Raw genomic sequence first — 23049 nt, 5'->3', positions numbered from 1 at the left:
TAATGCCTGAAATAATTTTTAATTCAAATATTTTGCATTTTACAGAAATATTGATTTTCAGACTAATAAGATAATTGTTTTCTAATTAATCAAACGCTACATTTCATTATAATTTCATAATTAAGATATTTATTTTTCATTATGAATTATAATATTTTGTTTTCAGATTTAAAACACCAAATGCATTTCATAAATTGTGTAATACAAAAAATTATAATAGCCAAAAAGCTCATACTTTAAACTATCTGAAGAAACTACCGGATGAAAAGGTCGATGCACTGAAAATAACAAAACGTAATAACTTTTTTTTCTATGTTATGGGTGCGTGCATTTGTGTTGTCCGGTGTTTGAAGACGCTTGGAATTCGCTTTCAATTTCTTCGTAGGAAAAATGTCGGGTGATACCGATAAAGCGAAAATCAGTGACAATCAGGTATAGTTGTGAAATATGTTTTTGTATTAATTTTCTTCGTTATAGTGCGCGTCAAATAAGAAGGATTTGAGTTGTGTAGTGCTGTTATTTCCGTGTTATATCACTAATGTTTGCCTGCGTCTCAACATGGCTGACAGAACGTTTGCTTCCCGCTAAAAGCGGGAACTACGCCACGGAGGGTTGTGATACTAGTTAATATTTCGCAATTAAAACTGTGAATGCCAACTTGATCAGTTATCGAAACTGATTCTAATGGGATATTTTTCAGGATTTCGCATATTTTGGCCACCCCCGCCCCTTTGCATTTCGTTGCAGGGCCTTTGTTAATGTGCACGATGTTATATGACATTGATATGAAATCCGCATGACCTTGATATTTGGTTTCTTGCGATTATTCAAGTTTAGAGGTAGCGTGATATGTTGTTGTTCCACTGAGTCGCGAACTCGCGCCTCATTATTTACACTCGGAACTGGCCCGGCGATGTAAATAAAACATAGTTATCCTTTCGGGGGCCTTTATTGCTGACCTCTTTGGTTTTTTTTCCGGTACATTTTTTTGTGTTTGTAGCTTTACGATCGTATTATGGCGCGAACGTAAATAAATTAGCGTGAAATATCTTGCAGATGCATTGAATTTGGGTGGAGAGATGTAGAATATTCCTTTCTATGGTCGTACATACATAGATATTGTATGTACACAGCTGTATGCGTCTTACGGTAGTGCTAGAAGAGAAGCATTAAAATTTGTGACTTGCGTCTATTTACATAAGGTTGATAATTGAGTGATGGCGCGCGGAAGTGACGCCGACTTCACCAATAGAATGGTGTTCGACATGCAGATTTGGCAATGCATGGTTGCAAAATTTAGTTTTTTTTTAATAATAATAAGAGATTTGAAACAACATTTACGATGCACCTGTTGTGTTGATTTCATAGAATTTGAACATTTTCTCTCCAAACATACTTAGTGTACTTATTTCTGATATAGTTTCACAATCCAGGTTGTTTCTTTATCTTGGAATTAATTAGATTTTTTAATAGAGCAAACTAAAGCTGTAATTTATTATGTCCAAGTAATACTTACTTGCTTATTAAATAATTCAGGATTCAATGTTATACAAAACTGCTTGTATGGAAATGAAAATTACTACTATGCCTATTCCATTGGTGTAACCTAGCCTAAGTATTGACATGATTTTCAATATAATTGACTCATTCTGCAGTAATAAATGTAATTAATAATTATAAATAATACCAATCCCAAACATCTAAAATAAGAAACTAGTATGAGACAAAAAATCAGCCAATGATGTTTGTTTAATCAATAATCAATTGACCTACCCTGCATATTACACATGATAACAATCTATACTACTTAGTAAAATAGCTACCTGTATTCATTATGTAAAAATGTTGAATATTTTCTTCTGTGAAATTAATATCTTTACGCTTGTTAATAAACTAAACAAGTGAAAAATCTGCCTTATTGTAATTTGTATTTTTTTGTATCTATAATGTAACTCAGTTTTCTTATAAGATTCAGTTGTTATAGTAAAATTAACATTAAGATATAAAATATATCGTTAGGTAGACATATTCTGCAGAAAAGATTTAAAAATATATATAACATGTAACTAATACTGATAATTTTATAACCAGGATGAAGACAAGAAGTCCGGAGCAGGTGACGGGCAAACCACAGAAGATGAGTCCTCCCAGGACTCCAAGGGTGAGTCGCAGGCTTCTGAGCCTGCAGCAGCCCAAGGTAACGCCGATGTAGATCAACTAGACAGCAAAGAAGAAATACCACCTAGTGAAGGTCAGGTCATTGAAGCTGTTCCGTCCTGTCTCGTCAATGTGTCTCATAAGTCGGTGTTCATCTACATGGCAACTAACCTTTTGGGGCTGTTTTATTGTCCATTGCATGCTATGTTACTATAATTTCAGATATTGTCACCAAAATGCGGTAATGGATTTGTACGTTTTGTATGTTTTGTAACTTGTGTGATAAGATGTGTAATGTCAATAATGTGCTTGTACACAGTACAGGTTTGTGTCGTCTTGTTTGAAAATTAACAAGAAAGCATTTTACATCTCATTCCAATGCACAATGTGTTAACCTCATCATTCATTTAATAACGAAAATAATGACATTATCCAATAACATAACTTGTCTAAAGTATTGGTATATGTTTAAATTAACAAAACATGTGCCTTAAAAAAATATCTCCAGTATGATCTGATTTAGATCTTATAAAATATTAATGTGTTAGCGCCTACCGGAAACATTTTGGCATTTAATTTAACATCTTATAAATATCATTATTAAACTACGTAAAGTCACTATTACAAAAAACTAGATACAAAATTTCATTTTATTATTCCCCTACTAGGATTGAACCCGTAGTACTTCGTATAGAGACAGTCAGCGTATTTACGTCTGCACGTTACATTTTTTCAGTTGCTAACGCTAGTACATAACGCTACAATGTATGTTTTTTTTTTATATCACGTGACGGAACTCGTCATTTTCCATCATTCGAGCCCTTTCTATCAAAGGTTACAATTGCCGAAATGACACTTGGTTAAGGGGTTACTTTACCTTTCATAGAGGCAGAGAAAAACTATATTACAATTCGTAATATCCCAAATCAAAAATCTCTTCCATATTCCATTTATTAATTTATTTCATAAGCTTCAGTAGCTATCATCCCACGACGGTAGTAAGTCATTAATCATAACGGCTCTATTATTAGAAACGTAGGTTTTCATTTTTTGAAGCCCTGACAACCTACTTAGTATGCACTGTTGGGTCTATAATGACTTGGTTGTTAACCATCATCATAAGGGCTCAGGTGTTAAATTGAACTGTAAAGGAGTAGTTTGATTTAGCTTGTCGTCATAATATGTAAAATTTATTTTTATTTTCCCGCCCTAAATAACATGTTCCAAAAAGGTTACAGAACCCTTCAAATCTTAGTCTTATCTTATTTGAATCTTAAACTCTTCATCTTGAAGAAATCAAAACACGATAATATTCACACAATGAGTAACTTACTGAGGTAAATTAAAAAAAAAACGTGTAAATTAAGCCTCACATTACAAATCCTACTATAATCTAAACAATTAAAATGAATTCCCAAAAAAAAAACAAAGAAAATCGAAGTTATTAAGCTTTTACATGCGAGAAGTTAATTGATATCATAATAAGGTAATATTATAAATGCAAGTTGGGTGGGTGTATGAGTCACAAGGTTATAAAATAATCATTAATTGAACTCTTTGGCAATTGAATTAACAAGAAAACGGGGATCACATAATCGTGGTCAATTAATAAGGACCAAGAATAAAGTTTATGTAACTGGTTTTGAAACAGAATTAAGCATTTCTTTTTCAGAATTTGTTTATTAGGTGCAGATATCTCTAATAATTCAACGATTTATTATTTAATTAATTAACTGTCGAAGTTTAGAGTTAATATAAACAAATTATATTACACAATTACAAAAAAGTTTACTACAATGTTTAGTTATGTGGTTTAAAGAGTTTTTTGAAATCCATGATTTTGTACGTTATCGTAGTGTAATGAACTTCTTAACTTTCCTAGATTTTTATTTCGACTTAGTACAAAAAGAGTTGTATAATATTTTATCATAAATTGACTAATTTTAACTCGTGTTATATTATCTTACAGACAGATTAATTATACATATTTTATTATATGCCCAAACTACGAAATCGTTTGTACGGTATAATATTATTTTCGGGATTCGAATCCTTACCGCAGAAGTCCAGTCTAGACAAAACCGAAAGGTTAATGAGACGTCTAAGTTTAGAAAGTTGTCTTTCCATTACCACTAGCCCTACCTCGACCCGCTCAGAAATGATTGTTTGTCTTCGTTATAATTTCGAATGAACCAAGTTACGTTCTACATAAACACTCGATTAGTGGCCAATATACTTAATAAAAGCCTTGAACAAAATGAACATATGGAAAAATCTTATAACCTGTTCCAAATTCGCTTTTCAATGTCATTCATCTTGACTGGCCCATCCTTCCCTATTAACAAGTGCTCTCATTGTGGAAAATAAAGAAAAACATGCTAAGCTATCTTTTTTACATCGGGTATAGTTGTAACTAACTATAACTATACCTTCGTATGATGCGAGCTAACCGCTTACTTCTCACAGCCGAGATTCAGTTAGTGTCCAGAGCAATTTAACCAATCACGTGGGAACAGATAAACGACCATTATGTACACTCACAACGTCATTCTCGGCATTTTGAACTTTAAGGACTTTTATTTTGGCGTTTTTCTATTTTGTTTTTCAATTATAAGTAAGTTCATTGTAAAATTTGTACATGCTGACACTTTTTTTTTGCTTAATCAATAGTATCTTTTGTGAAAATAAAATTTAGTAATAAGTGATTTCAAACTACCAATTAAAGTCTTAAATAAACCCACTAATTACTTAACTTGTTTCAAAATACCAAAACGTCATTAGATCTACGATATCGGTCGTTAAAACGTAACAAGTTGTTGGCATATCCACAAATGTGAGCATCAAATTACTTATGCACTGTTAAGGTAGTTAGCACGTTGATAAATTGCTCAATTTAACTGTGCAAACTGATCGTCAGTTAAGAGGCCGGTGTAAGCAGCGCGCAACTGCAATTCGACGCGAGCCAAAAATCGGACGAAACATTGCTATCTCTATCGGACTTCTCGCGGCGCAGCGCGTAGCTGTGTGCGTGCGTGTAGTACTTTTGTAGCGAGTCATTCATAATGACTGATAACCACAACATTGTACTAATTTTGTTTAGTAAATGCTTTATTTTTGTTATTTAATTTTCGGAACCGTTGGTGAACACAAAAACCAGTAATGCTTTTTTTGGAAATTATTGTACGATGTCTATATCAGAAGATTTAATGATATTAGGTATCTTAAATCTAAAAATCGAATAAAATAAAACGTGAACGAAAACTTTTCAATACAAACGTAATACCAAAAGACGGTATTTAATTTATCTAGGTTCCTAATAAACTTTTGGTTTAAAACGTTCACTATTACGAAATGCCAGCGAATTGCATTTCGCATATTTTAACACCGCTAACAGCATATTTTCAACTTATTTTTTCTGTAATTTAATTCTTAATATTTAATAATAATTAGTCGCAGTGTGATGATAAAATAAATATTTTTCAATTTGGACCAGTAGTTCCTGAGATTAGCGCGTTCAAACAAACAAACAAACAAACTCTTCAGCTTTATATATTAGGACCTATAGAAGTATAGATAACATTTATGAGCTTAAATATGATAGAAAATACAAAAAATTTGCTAATATAAAGCGCCTTCTCGTTTATAACCACAACAATATCATAACGGGCCGTGCAGCAGAAATCGTAATATTTTAATTTCGCTATAACTTCAGAACCAAACGTCCAATTTTAATTATTCAAAGACCAAATATTATCTACATTAACTGTACATAGTGATGAAATAATTAATTTTGATAAGGATTAATAGCATGAGTAAAATAAACGCGTTTAAATGTAGTCCAAAAAAAATGAAGATTTTTCAATAAAAAAAATGGTTATTGTACCTCACTCGACATAGATAGGTATAGTGTGTCGCGAACTTTTTTGTAGATATTTATAACATCTACAATTACTTAGAACATTTTATGGTTCTATCTTTAATAGTTTAGGCAGGGTACGCAAAATAAGTAACTTTTTTGGTTGATTTTTTACACCTTGTGTTCGAAAACCCTAATATCTTACGGAAGCCTATTTTTGTGCAAAATTAAATATAGCCTAAATTACTCGTGGATAATGTAGCTTTCGAATGGTGAAATAATTTTTAAAATCGGTCCAGAAGTTTATGAGCCTATTCAATACAATGAAACAAACAAAGTTTTCCTCTTTATACTATTAGTGTAGATTAAAATTCGGTAAATTTAAAATGATCAAGAGTATGTTTTCGTTATGAAACTTATTTTTTGGTACCTAATAGGTAACAAATATTACGTAAGTAATCCAACCCAAGTTTAATTTTTTTTTGCAATAAGAAAGAGTACCTATTGTTTTACACTATCCCATTTTTCCATTAAATCTTTTTCCAAATATTTCACTCCCACCACATCCATGTATTGGCTAGAGGCCTCCGTCGACTCCGTCCTAACTCGCCTATACCTACGCGATAATCACCTACAGCGAGCGACAACTGTTACCTACTAAGTTCCGTTTAAAATTTTAAAGTAGGTATGCTAGAGGCGGTTTTTTTAAATATTATATTAAACAGTACATACATTAATGTTAGGTAATATTTCGTAAGTAAATAGTTAGTTAATAAAAAATATATTTATTACTAGCTTTTCGCCCGCAGCTTCGTCCGCGTCGATGTCGGTTATATCGCGTTTCCAAGAAAGAGAACTCTTCAAAAGTCCGGGATAAAAACTATCCTATGTTCTTTCTCAAGGTCAACTCTATCTCTGTACCAAATTTCATTAAAATCAGTTCGGTGGTTTAGACGTGAAGGCGTAACAGCCAGACAGACAGAGTTACTTTCGCATTTATAATATTAGGTATAGTAGGGAATATTAGTAGGGATTAAAACGTTTTTTTTTTTCATACCTACTTTGTTAAAATTTTACTTTGCTTGTAGGTACGTACACTACGTACTACGTAGTAGGTACTGTGCCAAATTTCATTAAAATCAGTTCTTCGTCTTCTTAAAGTGCTTACAGATATAACAAATTTTTTTTCTTTCTTTTTTGTTAAAAAGCTACTCCCGCACTAAGGAATTTAATCCATGTGTTGCGGGGCTTTCACAAACATACAATTCACATGCACAAAGACACCTAGCCTCAGAACAAGCATTCGTGAATCACACAAACGCTTGTCCTACACGGGGATCAAACCCGCGACACGTCGCGCCCAGTGGTTTAGGCGGGATGACCTCAACCGCTCGGCTATCCGTGTAGTCAAATTGAATGAAAGTGTCAAAAAACCTTGACAAATATATATTTTTGCTATTTAGTCTTGAAACCATAATTTCAAATTCAAATGCTACAACAAATACATTATAACACTCAAATTTAAAGTAAAGGAGAAATCCAATTAACATTGACAGAGTAGGTATTAATCTAGGCGCGCTATACCAGAGTAAAGCAGACAAAAAGTAAACAAAACCTATGTGCTCGCCCTCGCTCTACCCCATCCAAATTATTAAATTTATTTAACTATTAATTTTAATAATCACTTATTACGTCGTCGTCAAAAATGAATACTTTATTTAACTATAAACAACAAAACAATCTTTTACATCGGTAAACTACCTAATAGTTATAATGTCGAACCCAACGCCAGCGCATGCCACGAGCAGTGCGTACACGCACACAAACATAGCGTGTTGGACGTTGGTGAGACATGCGACAGCGATAATATGGTTCCAGATTTGTGATAAATTTGGTTGTGTTCCGTAATACCAAAAATTATGAATGAAAACTTATTATATGTCCACTTTTTTTTTGATAAATTGCAACTAGACTATATAATCTGTGTTCCTATTAAAAGGATATTAAGAATATTAATGTTTTAAGTACAGAAATATTAAGTTGAAAACATGCTGTTAGCGGTGTTAAAATATACGAAATGCAATTCGCTCGCATTTCGTAAATAGTGAATGTTTTAAACTAAAAGTTTAATAGGAACCTAGATAAATACCGTCTGTATCCGAATAACATAACTTTAAGTCGGTGATATGTTCGTAGCGACAATGATTTTGGTATTACGTTTGTATGGAAAAGTATTCGTTCACCGCACCCTTAACGGGCTGGTCTGAACGGAGGGAATGACACGAACGGTGCCCGATACTCCTGGGGGCTTGCTATGATCACTGTACTTATATTAAGTGCTGGCATTATGTCTGCGAAGTATTGATATATCTGAAGCTATGATCATAACAACATCTTCTGATATTAAGAAATCAATTAGATGCTGTAAAAAGAAGACATTTACCCATACTTTATTGTTTATAAAGATATCACTTTCATTATACCACTGTTGACTAAAATAATGCACAAAATAGGCATACAAAACTGAAGATGGAAACAAAATTGATGGCCAAGTCTAATTGCCCATTGATTATCTTGAGTTGATAAAGTACAAATTTACCCATTATGTTGCCGACTTAAGCCAGTACACAAACTATTATTACAATACCAACATGTACTACTACGTTCATGTGCACGAACCTTAACGTGCGTGAGAGAAATGGATCACTCATTCATAATTCAGTGGCTGTAAGATCAGTTTGCACAGTCAAATCGATTTGTAACTCGAGTTAAGGGCATTGACACGCGTCTTGCACACCTTCGGGATACGATTTATTAATATAACTAATTAGACGAAAAAGGAATCGTTTAATTACCAACGTATTAATTATTAGTTTTATATTCTTAATTAGTTGCTGTCTAATTGGAAGACAGTAACTTACAGTAGAATTGAATGCAGAATTATGCGTTTATCTTTGTTAAGATTAGACATGAAGACGAATCCATGCAAATAACATCTGTCTCAATTAATTGTTAATTTTGTAGATTACGATCACGAAAATCTTGAAATAATCACACGTTTTCTTTTATCAAACATCTACTCAAAGCTGCATTTGAAAAGCAGATATTTTTATTAAAACTCTATCCAGTAGTGAAATGTTATATTTTAGAATTTAATTATCTCAACCAGTATTATTGTGTGTTATGTAGTATCGAATAAATTAATCGATAGCGTTTATCGTTGACAGTTTATCGCGTTCGCAAATCAGTTTAGGTGTTGTTTGATTTTGGGCTTTAATTTCAGGCGATAAAGTCCACAATGAAGTGCGAAATTATAGATTTAGTACTTATGTTTTTGTTACTAAGTTAACTCGATGTAGAACCTAGAACTACTTGATTGTCGTTATATGAAAGCTGTTACTGAGAGGAATAAGAGGTTAATATTCTATTTGTAGTAGAGAGTACTTGGTAACTAAACGATATTTGTAAAGGTCAATTCGAGAAACAGGGCACTGTTGCGTATATTTATCGCTAACTCGATTTTTCGCAACAAGAGAGGAAGTTTGTCCTATTATTTCAAAATTTTATAAAACAGAACTTGTAATAAATATTCACAGTCATTGAACGATACGAACTCTTATCGTTGATAATATAATTTTGGCGACTCGAAGAGCAACCGTAACATACATATCTATAAGATAACGGTGAGGTGATCACTAAATTAAATAAATAAAATTAATGTTCGGCGTGACCACGAAGATAATTATGTAAACCGATTGAAGATATCGCAAAATTCTGTTCGTAATTATGCAACAAAATCTCGGATCTTTCATATGTAATGTTCATATTGTTTTTAGGTATAAAAATTAGGCTGGCTAAGCTAGACTGGAGGTTTTTAAAGTGTGATAGGAAATAGAGATACCGTGTATCAAAATCGGATGCACATACCTAGAGACAGTTAGTTTCTAGAAAGTCGCGACATTGTATAAAACTACAAACTAGATATGAACGAAAATAAAAATCAGTTTGCATAATACAACTGTACAAACATATAAACGTAAATCATGCATTACATATTATTCATATCATCTGGGTTACTCCTGAAGTCAAATGTTGTCATTTTGGGCCCATCCAATAGCGGTACTGGGAAATGGGATTTTGTATGAGTTTAATCGTTAAAAAAAACATTAATATACTTTAAAAACAAGAAATCAATTTTAAGGTAAAATATAGTATGTTTCTTTTTTATTAATATTTAATCGCCTGGATCCATTTGAAGACGCCAGACACTGGATTTATTACAAACAAATACAAATAATTAAAATAGGCTTTAGTACGATAGTTTAACAAGCCTAATTTTCATTGTTTGTCATTTTAAACAGGTGATACAAAATCGACTACGGCTAACGGCAAGGACGACGACCCGGCAGGAGATGACTCTAAAGATGACACGAGAGATGATACGGCTGATGGTGACACTAAAAAGGTACGTTAACATCCTATTAGCTCATACTCAACTTTTAGTCAATTTGAAGTAGTTCTTAGCTAGTTCCCTAGCACCTGGATCCTAAATCAAAACTTAACTTTAATTTGTTTATTAATAAAAGAATAGATCTTTATTGTACACCATAGAATTGCAGCAGTGATTCATAATACATACAGTGTTAGGGTACAATGGCCATATTTAACTTACTTTTTACCTGAATGTGACAAGATGACACTAAAATGCAATTTAAAACTATTTAGCTGTCTTCTGATGTCTTATGGCAATATGTTTAGAAATGAGTTCCAGCGAAAAATCATAAAGATGTTTTAACTGTTTTAAGTATACTTCTATGACAAAAAAATCAAAAAAAATAAGCTAGCAAGCAATTTGGTTAGTATAGAGGTTGCAAATTAGGTGGTTCCGCCTTTGCATAATATTTATTACTCATTCATTATTTATTCCAAATATAAAAACATAAATTAAGACGATGCCACTCCAAAATTGTAGTAATTAGTGTACACTTCGGGGTAGATATTATGTAGTATGAAACAAGAAATATGCAATATTAGTTTAGGTTTGTAAGAAACGTGTCAAATATTTATGGTGCCTAATTGACACAAGTTGTTGCTATTAATGTTGTACTGAGCATCTCGCGTGCTGCTTACCCAGTTGGCGAAGAGAGCGTGACCAATGCGGATGTTATCTCTTTATTATGTAATTAATTCAACTAATGTGGAATAAATGTATTTCACTAAAAGAAACCTATTAAGTACAGAGTAACCTTGAAATTTGAATCGCGCGGAATAATAAAAATGCCGACACGATTATGTGATACAGTGAAAACCCGTTTCCGTCGTTACTATCGAGCTATCGCACGCATACATTAGAAATAACTAGTTTGTACTAGTGTTCGTTAGAACTAGAATTGACTGCAAGGCAACAACGAGTAAAACTAGTTTCATCTGGAACCTGTGGCAAATTGGTTTAGCTAGTGCTGTTTCTACCAAGGTTATAGTTTATATAGCGCTTGACAACGCATGCGTAGCAGTAAAACGTTTCTGATTGGTCAAGCTAGTTCGCGCAAAGCGGTTAGTCGAGTCCATAGCTGCACACAAGAACTGTCAACCTTCCGCAACGCACGTATAAAGTTACGGCATTAATAATGGCAGACGTTATTCAAGAAACGCTTTTGAAAGAAAAGTTTATGAGCCGTATATTACAGATAGACAAACATGAAAAGAAAGAAGACCATTACAATGTTATGACTAAGGAGGGCTATGAGAAATTAATGGACGAAATTGAAGAAGCACAATTAGCTCAAAAGAAAACACCTAAGCAGTATAGACGATTAAATAGATTCAAAGTTGTCAAGATTTGCGGGGCACGGAAGTTAGTGACGAAAAGGAAACCTATGAGGTTTTATTTATATATAGACGAAATCTTTGATACTATTGCAACGGCTCACCTAGCCGCCGGCCATGGCGGTCGTGATAGACTAAGAAAAGAAACTTCAAAAACATTTGCAAACATCACAACGGAAATGATAAAGATTTTCCTCTCCATGTGTGAAATATGTCAAATTAAAAAGAGTATGAAGAAAAGGAGTCTTGAAGCAAAACCTAAACTTTCCGAGATGAAAAGTCGTTCTCAAGTCGAATTGATTGACATGCAAGCAAAAGAAGATCGGGGATATAGGTTTATCTTGGTTTATCAGGACTATTCTACAAGGTTCGTCTTGCTACGCGCATTACCGACTGATGCTATTTTAGAAGTTGCTGAACAATTAACAGATATATTTTTGACATTTGGCGCGCCTTGCATTTTACAATCAAATCACAGCAAGACATTTATTAACTCTGTCATAGATAGAGTTATGGTTTTATGGCCCGAATGTAAAGTGGTGTATGGAAAACCAAAGTCCAGCAAAGCTGTTGAACAGACTAGTCAAGACATTCTAAGAAGGTTGTCTATGTGGATGAAACAAAACAATACTTCGAATTGGTCGAACGGTCTTCGCTTCGTACAATTTGAGAGAAATCGGGCAATTCATTCTGGTAATAAGCTATCGCCATATAAAGCTATGTTTGGTAAGGAGCCGCGACCAGGGCTCCCGACTCTGAGGTTGCCTTCGGATGTTAACAAGGAGTTACAAGACGCAGAACTAGAAAAAAAGATAAATAGCGATAATTTAATAAGAAATGAAATGAAGGTGGAAATAAGTTCCTTGGATATAGACTCTAATTCGCCGTGATGTATACAAACAGTACAACATTGATTAAGTATATGGCTCAATGAGTTACTCGTAAGAAAAAAAGAACGGCATGACAAGTATACGCTGCGGACTAGGTTTCTTTCTATTTCTTTTCATAGAAAGAAATACCAACGGGTCAGGTCTAAATATTGTGCTTTAATTATGATGGAAACAAATTTTAATAATGATCTGCTAAGTGAAATGAATAAGTAACGTATTTCTTTTGTACAATAAGCCATGTATTTTTATTTATTATTGAATAAATGAGTTACGGATGATCAAAGATCTTTTTTTTTTATAAAATATAAATTTCGGATTTGTAATATCGTCTATCAAAGACTAATGTGTCGCGATCTCAGTAAACCTGTAAAGATCATAATTGTGTAATATTTTTTTTACCATAATGATCCCAAGTGTTTTTATAAACTATATGCATATTTCCGCTAACATTGTATTTTTGCAATAGGAAAGCACTACTACCTATTTTATTAAAATCCCGGGATTTAGAGATAAAAATAGTAAGTCTTTACAAACTACACTAGCTGAACCGGAGAACGTTGCCTTGCCATTACATAGGAGTTAGGTGTGGTACACTCTTACCATGAGTATAATAACAAGATAGGAGCCAAGATTTCTCAGACCTACTAAAATGCGTATGATATGAGGAAGTATGGTAACTGTCATTGTGTCACAAGTATTTTTTTAATAAAATTAAAATAACGAATATGGAGCTTTTATGGAATATTCTCAAAAAAAGAAGTTCCCCCATTTTCTTTTATTTGAAGTGTTGTAGACTTTTCAATGCAATTCATGTAATTTTGTGATTAATTGGGGTCTTTCGGTTTGTTATAGGAAGAAAATGGCGAGACACATGATGAAGATGAAAAAGATGACGTAAAATCTAATGACAAGGCTGCAAAGAAGCCAGCTCCGAAAAAGAAAGCTAAGAAGGAGGTATGTATATACTCTTAAATTATAGCAACTAGACTTCATTATTATTGTATACGCGGCCACTGTACAGAAGTCAAAAACTACACACCCCATGTGTAACAAAAAATGTCCGTTTGAACCACCGTGCCTAATGACTAGATTGTAGTATACAACAACAATACATTGTTGTAGATTCAGTTAACAAGCTGACGAAATATCGCTTATATTTCGTTGAATGTTGAAACGCGGTCAAAAATTTATTTACATTACTTTTATCCGTGTCCCATGGCACTTGAATGATATTTTTTTCTCATTTCATCTCTGTTATTTATGTCGTGCTACGATACCAAGATTCATTCGTTATCAATCATAATACAAGACTTTTAGGGTATATAAAAGCTGTTGGTGAACTAAATAAAAAAATACGAAAGTCTGATTACGTTTGTTCATAATTGTAGGATACAGAAGAGGAGGACGAGGAAGATGAAGAGGAGGAGGAGGAGGAAGAGGAAGGCGAGGAGGGAGAAGAAGAGGAGGACAAGAAACCAGCTAAAGAGAAGTAAGTGGTCAATTGGTTCAGGATAATAAGAGGAGTCGAGGGTAGCCGGAGAAAACATTCCCGCCTGATCCGGCTGCAATGGGGGAACGGAGGTAGTACTATGCTGCATACCCGTTTTCTCCAGATTCCGTTTCTATTGTGTCACATGAAGATTTTCACAAGAAGACAAAAATAATGATAACATGCTTCATAAAGTTCTGTGTTATTTACTTATTTGTTATTCAAGTAGGTAATTAAATTTTAAATATAGGTTATTAATCAATCTTAATGATTTAAATATTAATACTCCCATTACATAAAAACCTGAGCATAAAGGTTTGAAGCGCGAAATAAACAATGCTTCAATAGCAATACTGTAATAATTATATACAAGTCAGATTTTTAATAATATAGTTTTGTGAACAGAGTAAAGAAGCCAGCAAAGAAAGCTAAAGAGGACGACGAGGGTGACGATGAGGAGGGCGACGAGGAAGAGGAGGAGGAAGAGGAAGAAGAAGAGGAAGAGGAGGAGGCGCCTAAACCAAAGCCTAAGAAAGAGGTGAGTCCACTACTCAACTCTCCCGCACCAGACCCACAGTGTCACTGACACTGAGGCTCATTCTATTTTATTACATATAGTGATTTGAAATGGCACAAATATACACTCCTTTATGGAGCATTATAAACTCCTCTAATCCTCTATCTCCTGGCTCGTTATTGGATACAGTTGTTAAAGTCAAACTGAGGCGCAAAGGCGATGTCGCCAATAAGAAATAATCGAGCACTGATCATTCTGCTTGCTCACTTGCTGGTTGGCGTTTTCGGATACCACTGTCTAATCAATATTTCTCACATTGTGCCTTTATGCTTTTTACATGTGAAAATGGAATTTTGAGACAACAAAATTGGATGTCTGAGCGCTCACGTGGCGCTCACAAATTGCCTTCCGATGACGAACACCCCGTAATAATTTAATACTAAAATTCTCTTATCACAGCCAACGGAACCGCCAGTCCCTCTGCCGGCCGGTAAGGGCATCCCGCTGGGCCATATCAGCAAAGTTGAAGTGTCGTTGTCGCGGTTCAAGACGCAGGATCAGAAACTCTTGCATCAGTATTTGTATGGGGTGAGTTACTTTTTTAATTTAATAGTATACATTAATGGCTTTATATAGAATTGTTTATTCATCTTTAAGTTCGAAAAGAGAGAGATTTATGAATAATATAGTTATGCATGTAGATGAAGTCATAGTTAGTATGTTGAAGGCTCACTTCCAATTTGTCGTCGTACAGCTACATATCGAAAACTTTGCTCTTAACTATTTAAAACCGCATCCATTTCTCAAATGTTTCATTATGTGTAGTGATGTCAGATTTTGATTGATTGAGTAACCATATTTGAATTTCGCAGCAACTATGTTTGGATCGTAACGTGAAGCGCAACATAAAGAAGTTCAAGGGTTACGAGTGGGCCATCGGTTCATCAGAATACAAGGCGAAGCTCGAGGAGACTACTAAGATGGAGTCAAAGCAGCTACGGACCATGTGCGAGATGCTCGATCTTGATAAAAAAGGTTTGTCTAATATTCACAGGTTACTTAATACATGTCTGAGGAGTTGTTGCAGGTCCAGGTTTTGAGACATGTTTGAGTGAACTTGCTCAAATGTGATAGATGTCGTTGATGTAAAGAATATATTTCAATCGTATTTTTGTTGCATTTCATGTAGTAGATTAAATAGGTGGGTAATGTTTGTAAAAAATCATAAGTGTTGCCTCGCAGGAGTGAGCTACATTCTGTTCTCACTGAGTGCGCTTGTGCATGTCAGCCGTGTAATAAGGAGTGGTGTCGTGTGCAGGCTCCGCGGCGGAGCTGTCGGCGCGGCTGGTGGGCTTCCTGCAGCAGCCGGGCCCCAACTCGCCGCACATGCGCGGCGGCCCGCGCGCGCCCGCCGCCGCGCCGCCCGCCGCGCCCGGCGGCCGCCCGCGACGCTCCGCCGCCGTCAAGGTGCACAACAGAGGTAAACAAACCTTTATCACTATCCTATCAACAAGAACTCACCATTTCTGGGTGTTCTTTTTCCTCTTCTAGTGCACCTTGTGCATCCCCTCATCCAGGTGTTCGCAGGAAACTTAGCTATCAAAGCAGTAGGTAAACTCTCCGTCGTCTCATATAACCTAAGACATATCAACAAAGTAAAATTACAACCAATAAACAAACTTTGAATTTACAAAACATTATTGATTAATACTATTCAACAAGTAAATATTTAACTACTTTTAACTTCTCAGGCTACTCTGATGAGGAGTATGAATCCGATCCAGAAACGAAAGTGAAGGGTCCAAAGCCGCCTAAAGACGGATCTGAAGATTCCGATGTAAGTTTTGTATGTTGACAATTTTTTAGTATTTCACACTGGACTCCTAAGTATCGAGATTTCAGTTAAATTTAACTTTCTTTCATGCACCGTATTTTTTTTTGTCCTCGTATTAATTTTTGGAAAATCTTATCGAGTAAATATATATTTTAAACGGTTTCTAAGTAGTTTAACCATCAGTCTGGATACTTGAGACTCCATTTAAATCAACCATATGAATACAATTGAAGTCCAGAGTAATGTAACGAACAGTTCAACATGGCTTATGTGTGTTCCGCAGGGCTCGTTCAACCCGAGCGGGTCGGAGGAGGCGGACAGCGACTTCGACCCGGAGGCGGGCGAGAGCGCGGCCGGCGTCGCGCGCAAGCGCAAGTCCACCGGCCGCCGCCGCTCCGCCGGCAAGCCCGCCAAGCGCGGCCGCAAGCCCAAGGGCAAGAAGGGCCGGGTACGTACCGCACTGTACTCTACCGCCACGGGACATCCTTTTCATTCTGACTATTCCCTGGCCTATAACAATTTACCGTTGCCAGTCTATGCTCCCCTTTCATGCAATCCATCCCTTATTTACCTTATCTTCGCATATCGATTCATTCAGTTATGACAGCCTTGTTGCTGTAGACAGCGTCCTATAAATTATCTGTCCTACTGATACGCTTTCAAGATGTATTTTATCAAATTTACAACGCTTTACTTTAGAATATTAGTTATGAAGCAATGTAATTCGAATTTGCGGCAATTATTTAAAGACTATGGCAACTAGCTCGAACTCTGACTCTTAGCTCGAAGAGCTTGAATCTTGGCTAAGCTAAAACTGCATAAGTTGATTGGCCACAGCCCACAGGTTAAGCTTGACGCTGTCGGTCTTTAGATGGGTGACCTTCTTGGTCATGACGAGTTCCTCCGTATTCAGCTGAAACTGGTTAGGCTGGCAACCGACCCCAACATAGTTGGGAAAAGGCTAAGACGATGAAGATATAGCAAGACTCTCCTTAGGAGAATATCCTTTTTATTAAAATATGTTTTCTTTTGTATAGCCAAGTAAATCGGGACGCGGTCGACGAGCGAGGTCCGACAGTGAAGAGGAGAGTGAAAAGTCAGAGAGCGAAAGTGAGAACGAGTCCGGAAGCGAAGGAGAGGAATCTGACGTAAGTGCATTTATGAATCCTTACAAATCTTTAGCTTAGCACTTTATAGCTGTGACCAGGCAATGTGGTAAGTAGTGTCAGTTAGTGTTGAATTTTTGTATTTTTTTCACAGAAAGCTTACAAATAACAAGCTTTTTTCTTAAATGTCAAGCTTAAATTTAACATTGTTTTTGAAAGTATCCACGACTGACGATGTAATTATGGTTATAATGTCAAGTTTTTGTTTTAATCCAGGAGCCAAAGTCGAAACGCGGCCGGCCAGCAGGTTCCGTAGCGAAGGGCCGTAAAGGCGCCGTGGCCAAGAACGCTAACGCTAAGGCCACGCCCGTCAAGCGGAAAGCACCAACGCCGCCCGGTATGTACATACACAACAAAACTTCATTTTACTTTAAAATGGTAGTAGTATGGTTTCATGTAAGTATGTTAGCATACATACCATGTGCATATGTGTTTTCGAAACAATCGCATATTTTTTTTATTTCCTATATACTTATTTGATTTTACTTTATTTTTTTATTATCAGTGTCTTAGGACTCGTCTGTCCAATTAAAGCCAAGTGTTTCTTCATTATTTTACTTTTGATTCGAATCCTGGCAGCGGTTTTGTTTCGTTTATTTTTTTTTAGTTTAACGTTTTGCTTTGTCGCGTTAACTATTCAGCTAAGAAGAAGGCCGTCGCAGGCAAGGGGGCGGGCCGGCCGGCTAAGAAGGGCGGCAAAAAGGCGTCGTCAGACGAAGAGTCCGGCGAGGGCAGCGAGGAGGACGAGGAGGAGGAGGCCAGCGACGAGGAGGACGACAGCGGGGACGAGTCCGACACGCCCGCCGACAAGAAGGCCAAGCGGCCGCCCACTGTGCGTACTACTAGCTTATAAACGTAGACTTTCAGGCAAACAGTAACTGAAACTGTTGTTTTTCAAGTCATGAGTCCCTCAAGTATGTGAGGAACAAAATCTATTTAACTGGATAAACTACTAGACAAAATATTTCTTTTTGATTCTTTCTTGCTGTACTGCAGATGTGTGATAAAAGCTCGATACCATAATCGCTGATACTATAATCTTACGAATATAGGACGACGAGATCAAGAAGTACGTGAAGCAAATCCTCGAAGGTGCGAACTTAGAGCAGATCACAATGAAGACGGTGTGCAAACAGGTGTACAGCCACTATCCGGACTTCGACCTCGCGCACAAGAAGGACTTCATCAAGGCCACAGTCAAGTCGGTGTGTATCTCACAACTTTAACCGCTATCTTATTATACCATTACAGCTCATCATACCAGCGGCAACGCCAAACATTTATAATCATTGCACATTGATCCAGACCAGAATATAACATAGAAGATTCGAAAACATACTTATGTCAGTCTTAGAATTAAACATCACGATTTTGTAGTACTGTAACTCATAATATACATGTATCAATAATTCTAAGGAAAAAAATTGTAAATGATTGCACAATCATTGCATAATATCATTTATAAATAGATATTAGTGTATTACCATTTTTGTGCGCTTTTAGAAATATTAGGAAGTTTCATCATCATGTACCTAGTAAGGCATTGTTTAGGTGAATATTTTGTTTGTAAAATTATAAGGGTGAAGGTATGAATGCTACCGGTCACCATATTGATGACTGATTTTAAATAGTAAGCATATTTTTAATCGGATTTCTATTTTAAGAGATAATTTCTTGTGTACAACCATTAAACATTATAAAATCTTGCCGCAACGCAAACAGTGAAACAAAACAAAACATGTTTGTTGTAAATGTTTAAGAATAATGTAAACTAGTCACCCATTTCATTGCATGATCATCCAACATGATGTTATTAGTTCCTTGGCACCCAAAGCATGATAATCATTATTTTTAATTTATTTTCTTATTATTTTTCTTTGTTGCAGTGTATTTAAGATGATAGGAGTTAAGAGCGGAGTGTAGATGTCTACATAGTATACCTATAGATTATAAAAGGACATAGCTATATATTATTACAATAATAATATATTATGAATAAAATATTATGAAATGAAGTGGAACGGATAAACACCCGCTTTACTTTACAAGGTAGATGTTTTGCTTGTTTTGATTTTGCATGCATGACTTTTTAATTTCCAATTATAAATGATTCAACATGTTTTTGATTGCTAATGTTTTAAACAAGAAAATAGCAGTTTCTAGTATTGATTACTAGTACATTACAGCGATCTATTCAACTATCTTAAAAATATTTAATATCATTACAGCTGGATAATTGAAAGACATGTTGTATCTTTTAAATGCTTTAATTCCCTGCCTGCTTTTCATGGGTCAAATTATGTTTTAGCTTGCGATTTTTTACCATATTCCCATTTTCTTTTGATTATAAACCCCAATACAACGCCTCATTCATTTGAGGTGTTCAATTATTTTTATTTAATTTCGTTTTACCCGATTTGGTGAGACTGGTGGCTACTTTTAAAGTTTTGAAAAAGGATGTAATATTAACGAAACAGATATACCATGTTTCACGAATATGTAACCCATTGCTACAACATGAATTTGTCAAGCCACTCTGTTTTTTACTGCATTTGTATTATATTGTTATGACATTCGTTTGAGTGTGATTAAGGATGTAAAATTTATATGTTAATGCATTCGAGGCGCGCATGAACGCTAAAACAAGTAGTCTGTATTTTACATGGAACTGAAGGAAAAGCATGATATTGAAACAACGGTCATGTGTTTGTTTACGCCTTCATGCGTACCCTCGTATTATAGTTTGGGTTTTATACCAGGTGCACATCTTCACCGCTCAAGCTTTCTAGGTTATCATCTAACCTTGGTAAGTATGCAATATAATTATACCATGAATTGTTTCTTACAGCTCATATCATCGTGAGCAGGTGACTATTCGGCCGCAAACACATTCATAGTCGAGTAAGCACCACTTAAAAATACTTAGACTAATGCCCCTAGCATCGTCCGGCTGTACACCGCACCGCGCAGATCTTTACACCGTTTTGTTACTCCTAGTAGGTACATTTGTTTGTTTCGCCGGCGACGCTCTGTGGGCCTGTGTAATTTTATGTTGTAGGAATAATTCCCATAGAAGTAAGGATAACCCAAGTAAAACAGCTCTAGGATTTGTAAGATCGTTTTATTTTAACTGTGCCTGTATTAGTAATACGATCACGTTTGTTGATTATGTTATGAGGAATGCGGCTCGGTGTTAGCTGGTAACTGATGTATTTCCATTATTCTCTAGAATTACTCTACGTTATAAGTTATAGTTTGATAATAAAATGCTTATTTTTTTCACATAATCAGTTACATAAGCGAATGTTTTTGTATTGGTAGGTACATAAAGCTGCAGCGCGATAATTAGCGTTTGAGTTTATATATTTTAATATGTTTTTTCTAAATGTGGTTTATGTTAATTTTTAATTTGAACCGATTACGCTGACAGTTGGACAGCAGCTTTATGGATAGTTCGATTATAACACGAACGATTATACATGGTGATATTTTGAACGAAGTACATGAGGTAGGGTGGTCAGGGCCTGCAGATGAATTTGCGCCGCCAGTAAAATGGCTTGGCTTGGCATAATAAGGTTTATGATCGCATTTTGCAGCTACTTACTCAGACTTAAATTATCATTTATTGTGAGCTTACCACAAGCACCAACTTTCCACATAAGGTAATTTATTTCCTTTTCGTATAACCTGGCAGCATGATAATGTACTCTGTCCCCTACGCCTAATAATGTTCAAAATATCACCTGTATAAGAACATGTTTTTAAAGCTCTAGTTTTAAAAGTACATTTATGTAAGTTTATTCCTAACGCTCGAGCCGTATTCAATTATGCTAAAGTCATGATAATCCCTTTTTATATGCAATGATATGTACAAAGTTCAGGAACATTGGAACAATGATATACTTAATAAAATTCCAAATTAATACACTACTATATGTATAGTGATATCACACAATATAATAATCCGATTATTAAATTAAGGATTTAAGTATTAGTGTTGTAAAATCCAAAAATATTTTTTTATTGGGACCGGGGAAGACATTGCCTTTGTCATTTTTAACTTGAGTTAAAATAACGTATTGGTACACTATTGCAAAATAATTAGGTATTAAAAAGCCGGTTATGTATAAGATACTTTCATAATGTTTCCTAATTTATAAAATCGTTAATTTGTTTTCATGGTGTTTCGGAAAACTGTTTTATTTTTTTAACGCGGAAGTAGTTTGTAAAAGTTTTCTCGCAGTTCAGCACTATCGCAAAATAAAACTATTCGATTTAGGGTCGGTTAAGCGTACTTTAAGAAGTGTAAATAATACACAGGACTTGCGATTTTGGGGGGATGTTGCGTGTTAATATTTGTAGACGTGAAATGTGTTACATATATGGTTGTAATAGTCACTTGTAAACTATAATTCTCATATAATAATTACAGAAGCAAGTGACTGATATAGCTTGATGTTTGTGTGTATATCACACGCATGTCCCGCGTTGTAAATTAGTTTGTTTCCAATAAGTTAGCGTATTGTTCAGTACATAATGTGTTCACGCGGCGAAGTCTAGCTCATTGGCAGAATATCACGATCCACACACCGCTATAGTGGTCCCAACCCGTTAGGATTCCTTTAGTGCAATAATGTAACGCGTAACAAGTATATTAAAATCAATGTCGTTCTTCAAATCATATCAATGTTTTTGTGGTCAATCCGAGCTTAGCTTACATAGACAAGCATTCTCTCAAAATAGTGTATAAGATGGTTTCTTGAAGGATCAACCGCTTCTTATAATTTTAGGTGCTTATACAGCATTTGATATTTGTTTTAAATGTAACTTGTGGCCGATGTCGCTAAGTCCGTGGGTGAGCTATGGTAGGTGTGGGTTCGGGCGAGCAGCGACGCGGCGCAATGCGTTCACTCATAGAGGTGACCTGTTTTTTGTCTATATTCGCTAATCTCTATACGTGAATCGCATTGGTAAGAGCAGCCCCAGACTTTACCATCAGGTAATCCTGGGGTTGTCGTAATGTCCTATGTTCTGTTTCCTTCAGTTGGAGGTCGTCTCCCCGCGCGCCCGAGCCTTTTATTTCTAAGATAGTTGTAATCAACATTAAATGTGTATTTGTGAATTTTTAACCTTATTTCGGTTGATGTTTCTTTTTAAATGTGTAAATGGCTGAGATCTGTAGCGAAGTAGTGACATGGAGTGATAGCGAGTGACTGGTTCCCCCTTTTACAATTGGATAATAGATAATAAAGTAAATAAAAGTTTGAAATGTATGTTTTATTTCCACCTGTTTTCTCACAGTCTATTATTTAAA

At 35.3% G+C, this 23049-nt stretch overlaps 1 protein-coding gene across 3 annotated transcripts; it reads left to right on the top strand.

Annotated features, from left to right (window-relative positions):
- Nucleotides 1-321: 321 nt before the first annotated feature.
- LOC113494226 (protein DEK-like) lies at nucleotides 322-23004 on the top strand. Of its 3 annotated transcripts, none has more exons than XM_026872464.1 (17): nucleotides 322-432; nucleotides 2092-2161; nucleotides 10375-10478; nucleotides 13582-13683; nucleotides 14118-14218; nucleotides 14624-14756; nucleotides 15195-15323; nucleotides 15608-15770; nucleotides 16054-16215; nucleotides 16487-16581; nucleotides 16853-17017; nucleotides 17607-17717; nucleotides 17952-18072; nucleotides 18377-18567; nucleotides 18788-18940; nucleotides 19622-19784; nucleotides 20584-23004. In XM_026872464.1, the coding sequence occupies exons 1-16, from the start codon at nucleotides 391-393 to the stop codon at nucleotides 19628-19630; spliced, it is 1851 nt and encodes a 616-aa protein (XP_026728265.1). In that variant the 5' UTR covers nucleotides 322-390; the 3' UTR covers nucleotides 19631-19784; nucleotides 20584-23004. The 3 variants fall into 3 exon arrangements, with proteins under 3 accessions (XP_026728265.1, XP_026728264.1, XP_026728263.1); XM_026872463.1 differs by having other exon boundaries at nucleotides 2092-2251; nucleotides 16487-16572; XM_026872462.1 differs by having other exon boundaries at nucleotides 2092-2251.
- The last annotated feature ends 45 nt before the right edge of the window (nucleotides 23005-23049 follow it).

Source organism: Trichoplusia ni, chromosome 5 (genome assembly GCF_003590095.1).
Source record: "Trichoplusia ni isolate ovarian cell line Hi5 chromosome 5, tn1, whole genome shotgun sequence".
Taxonomy (NCBI): domain Eukaryota; kingdom Metazoa; phylum Arthropoda; class Insecta; order Lepidoptera; family Noctuidae; genus Trichoplusia; species Trichoplusia ni.
The sequence above is the reverse complement of the archived record's forward strand: the minus strand, read 5'-3'. Positions and strand labels throughout refer to the sequence as shown.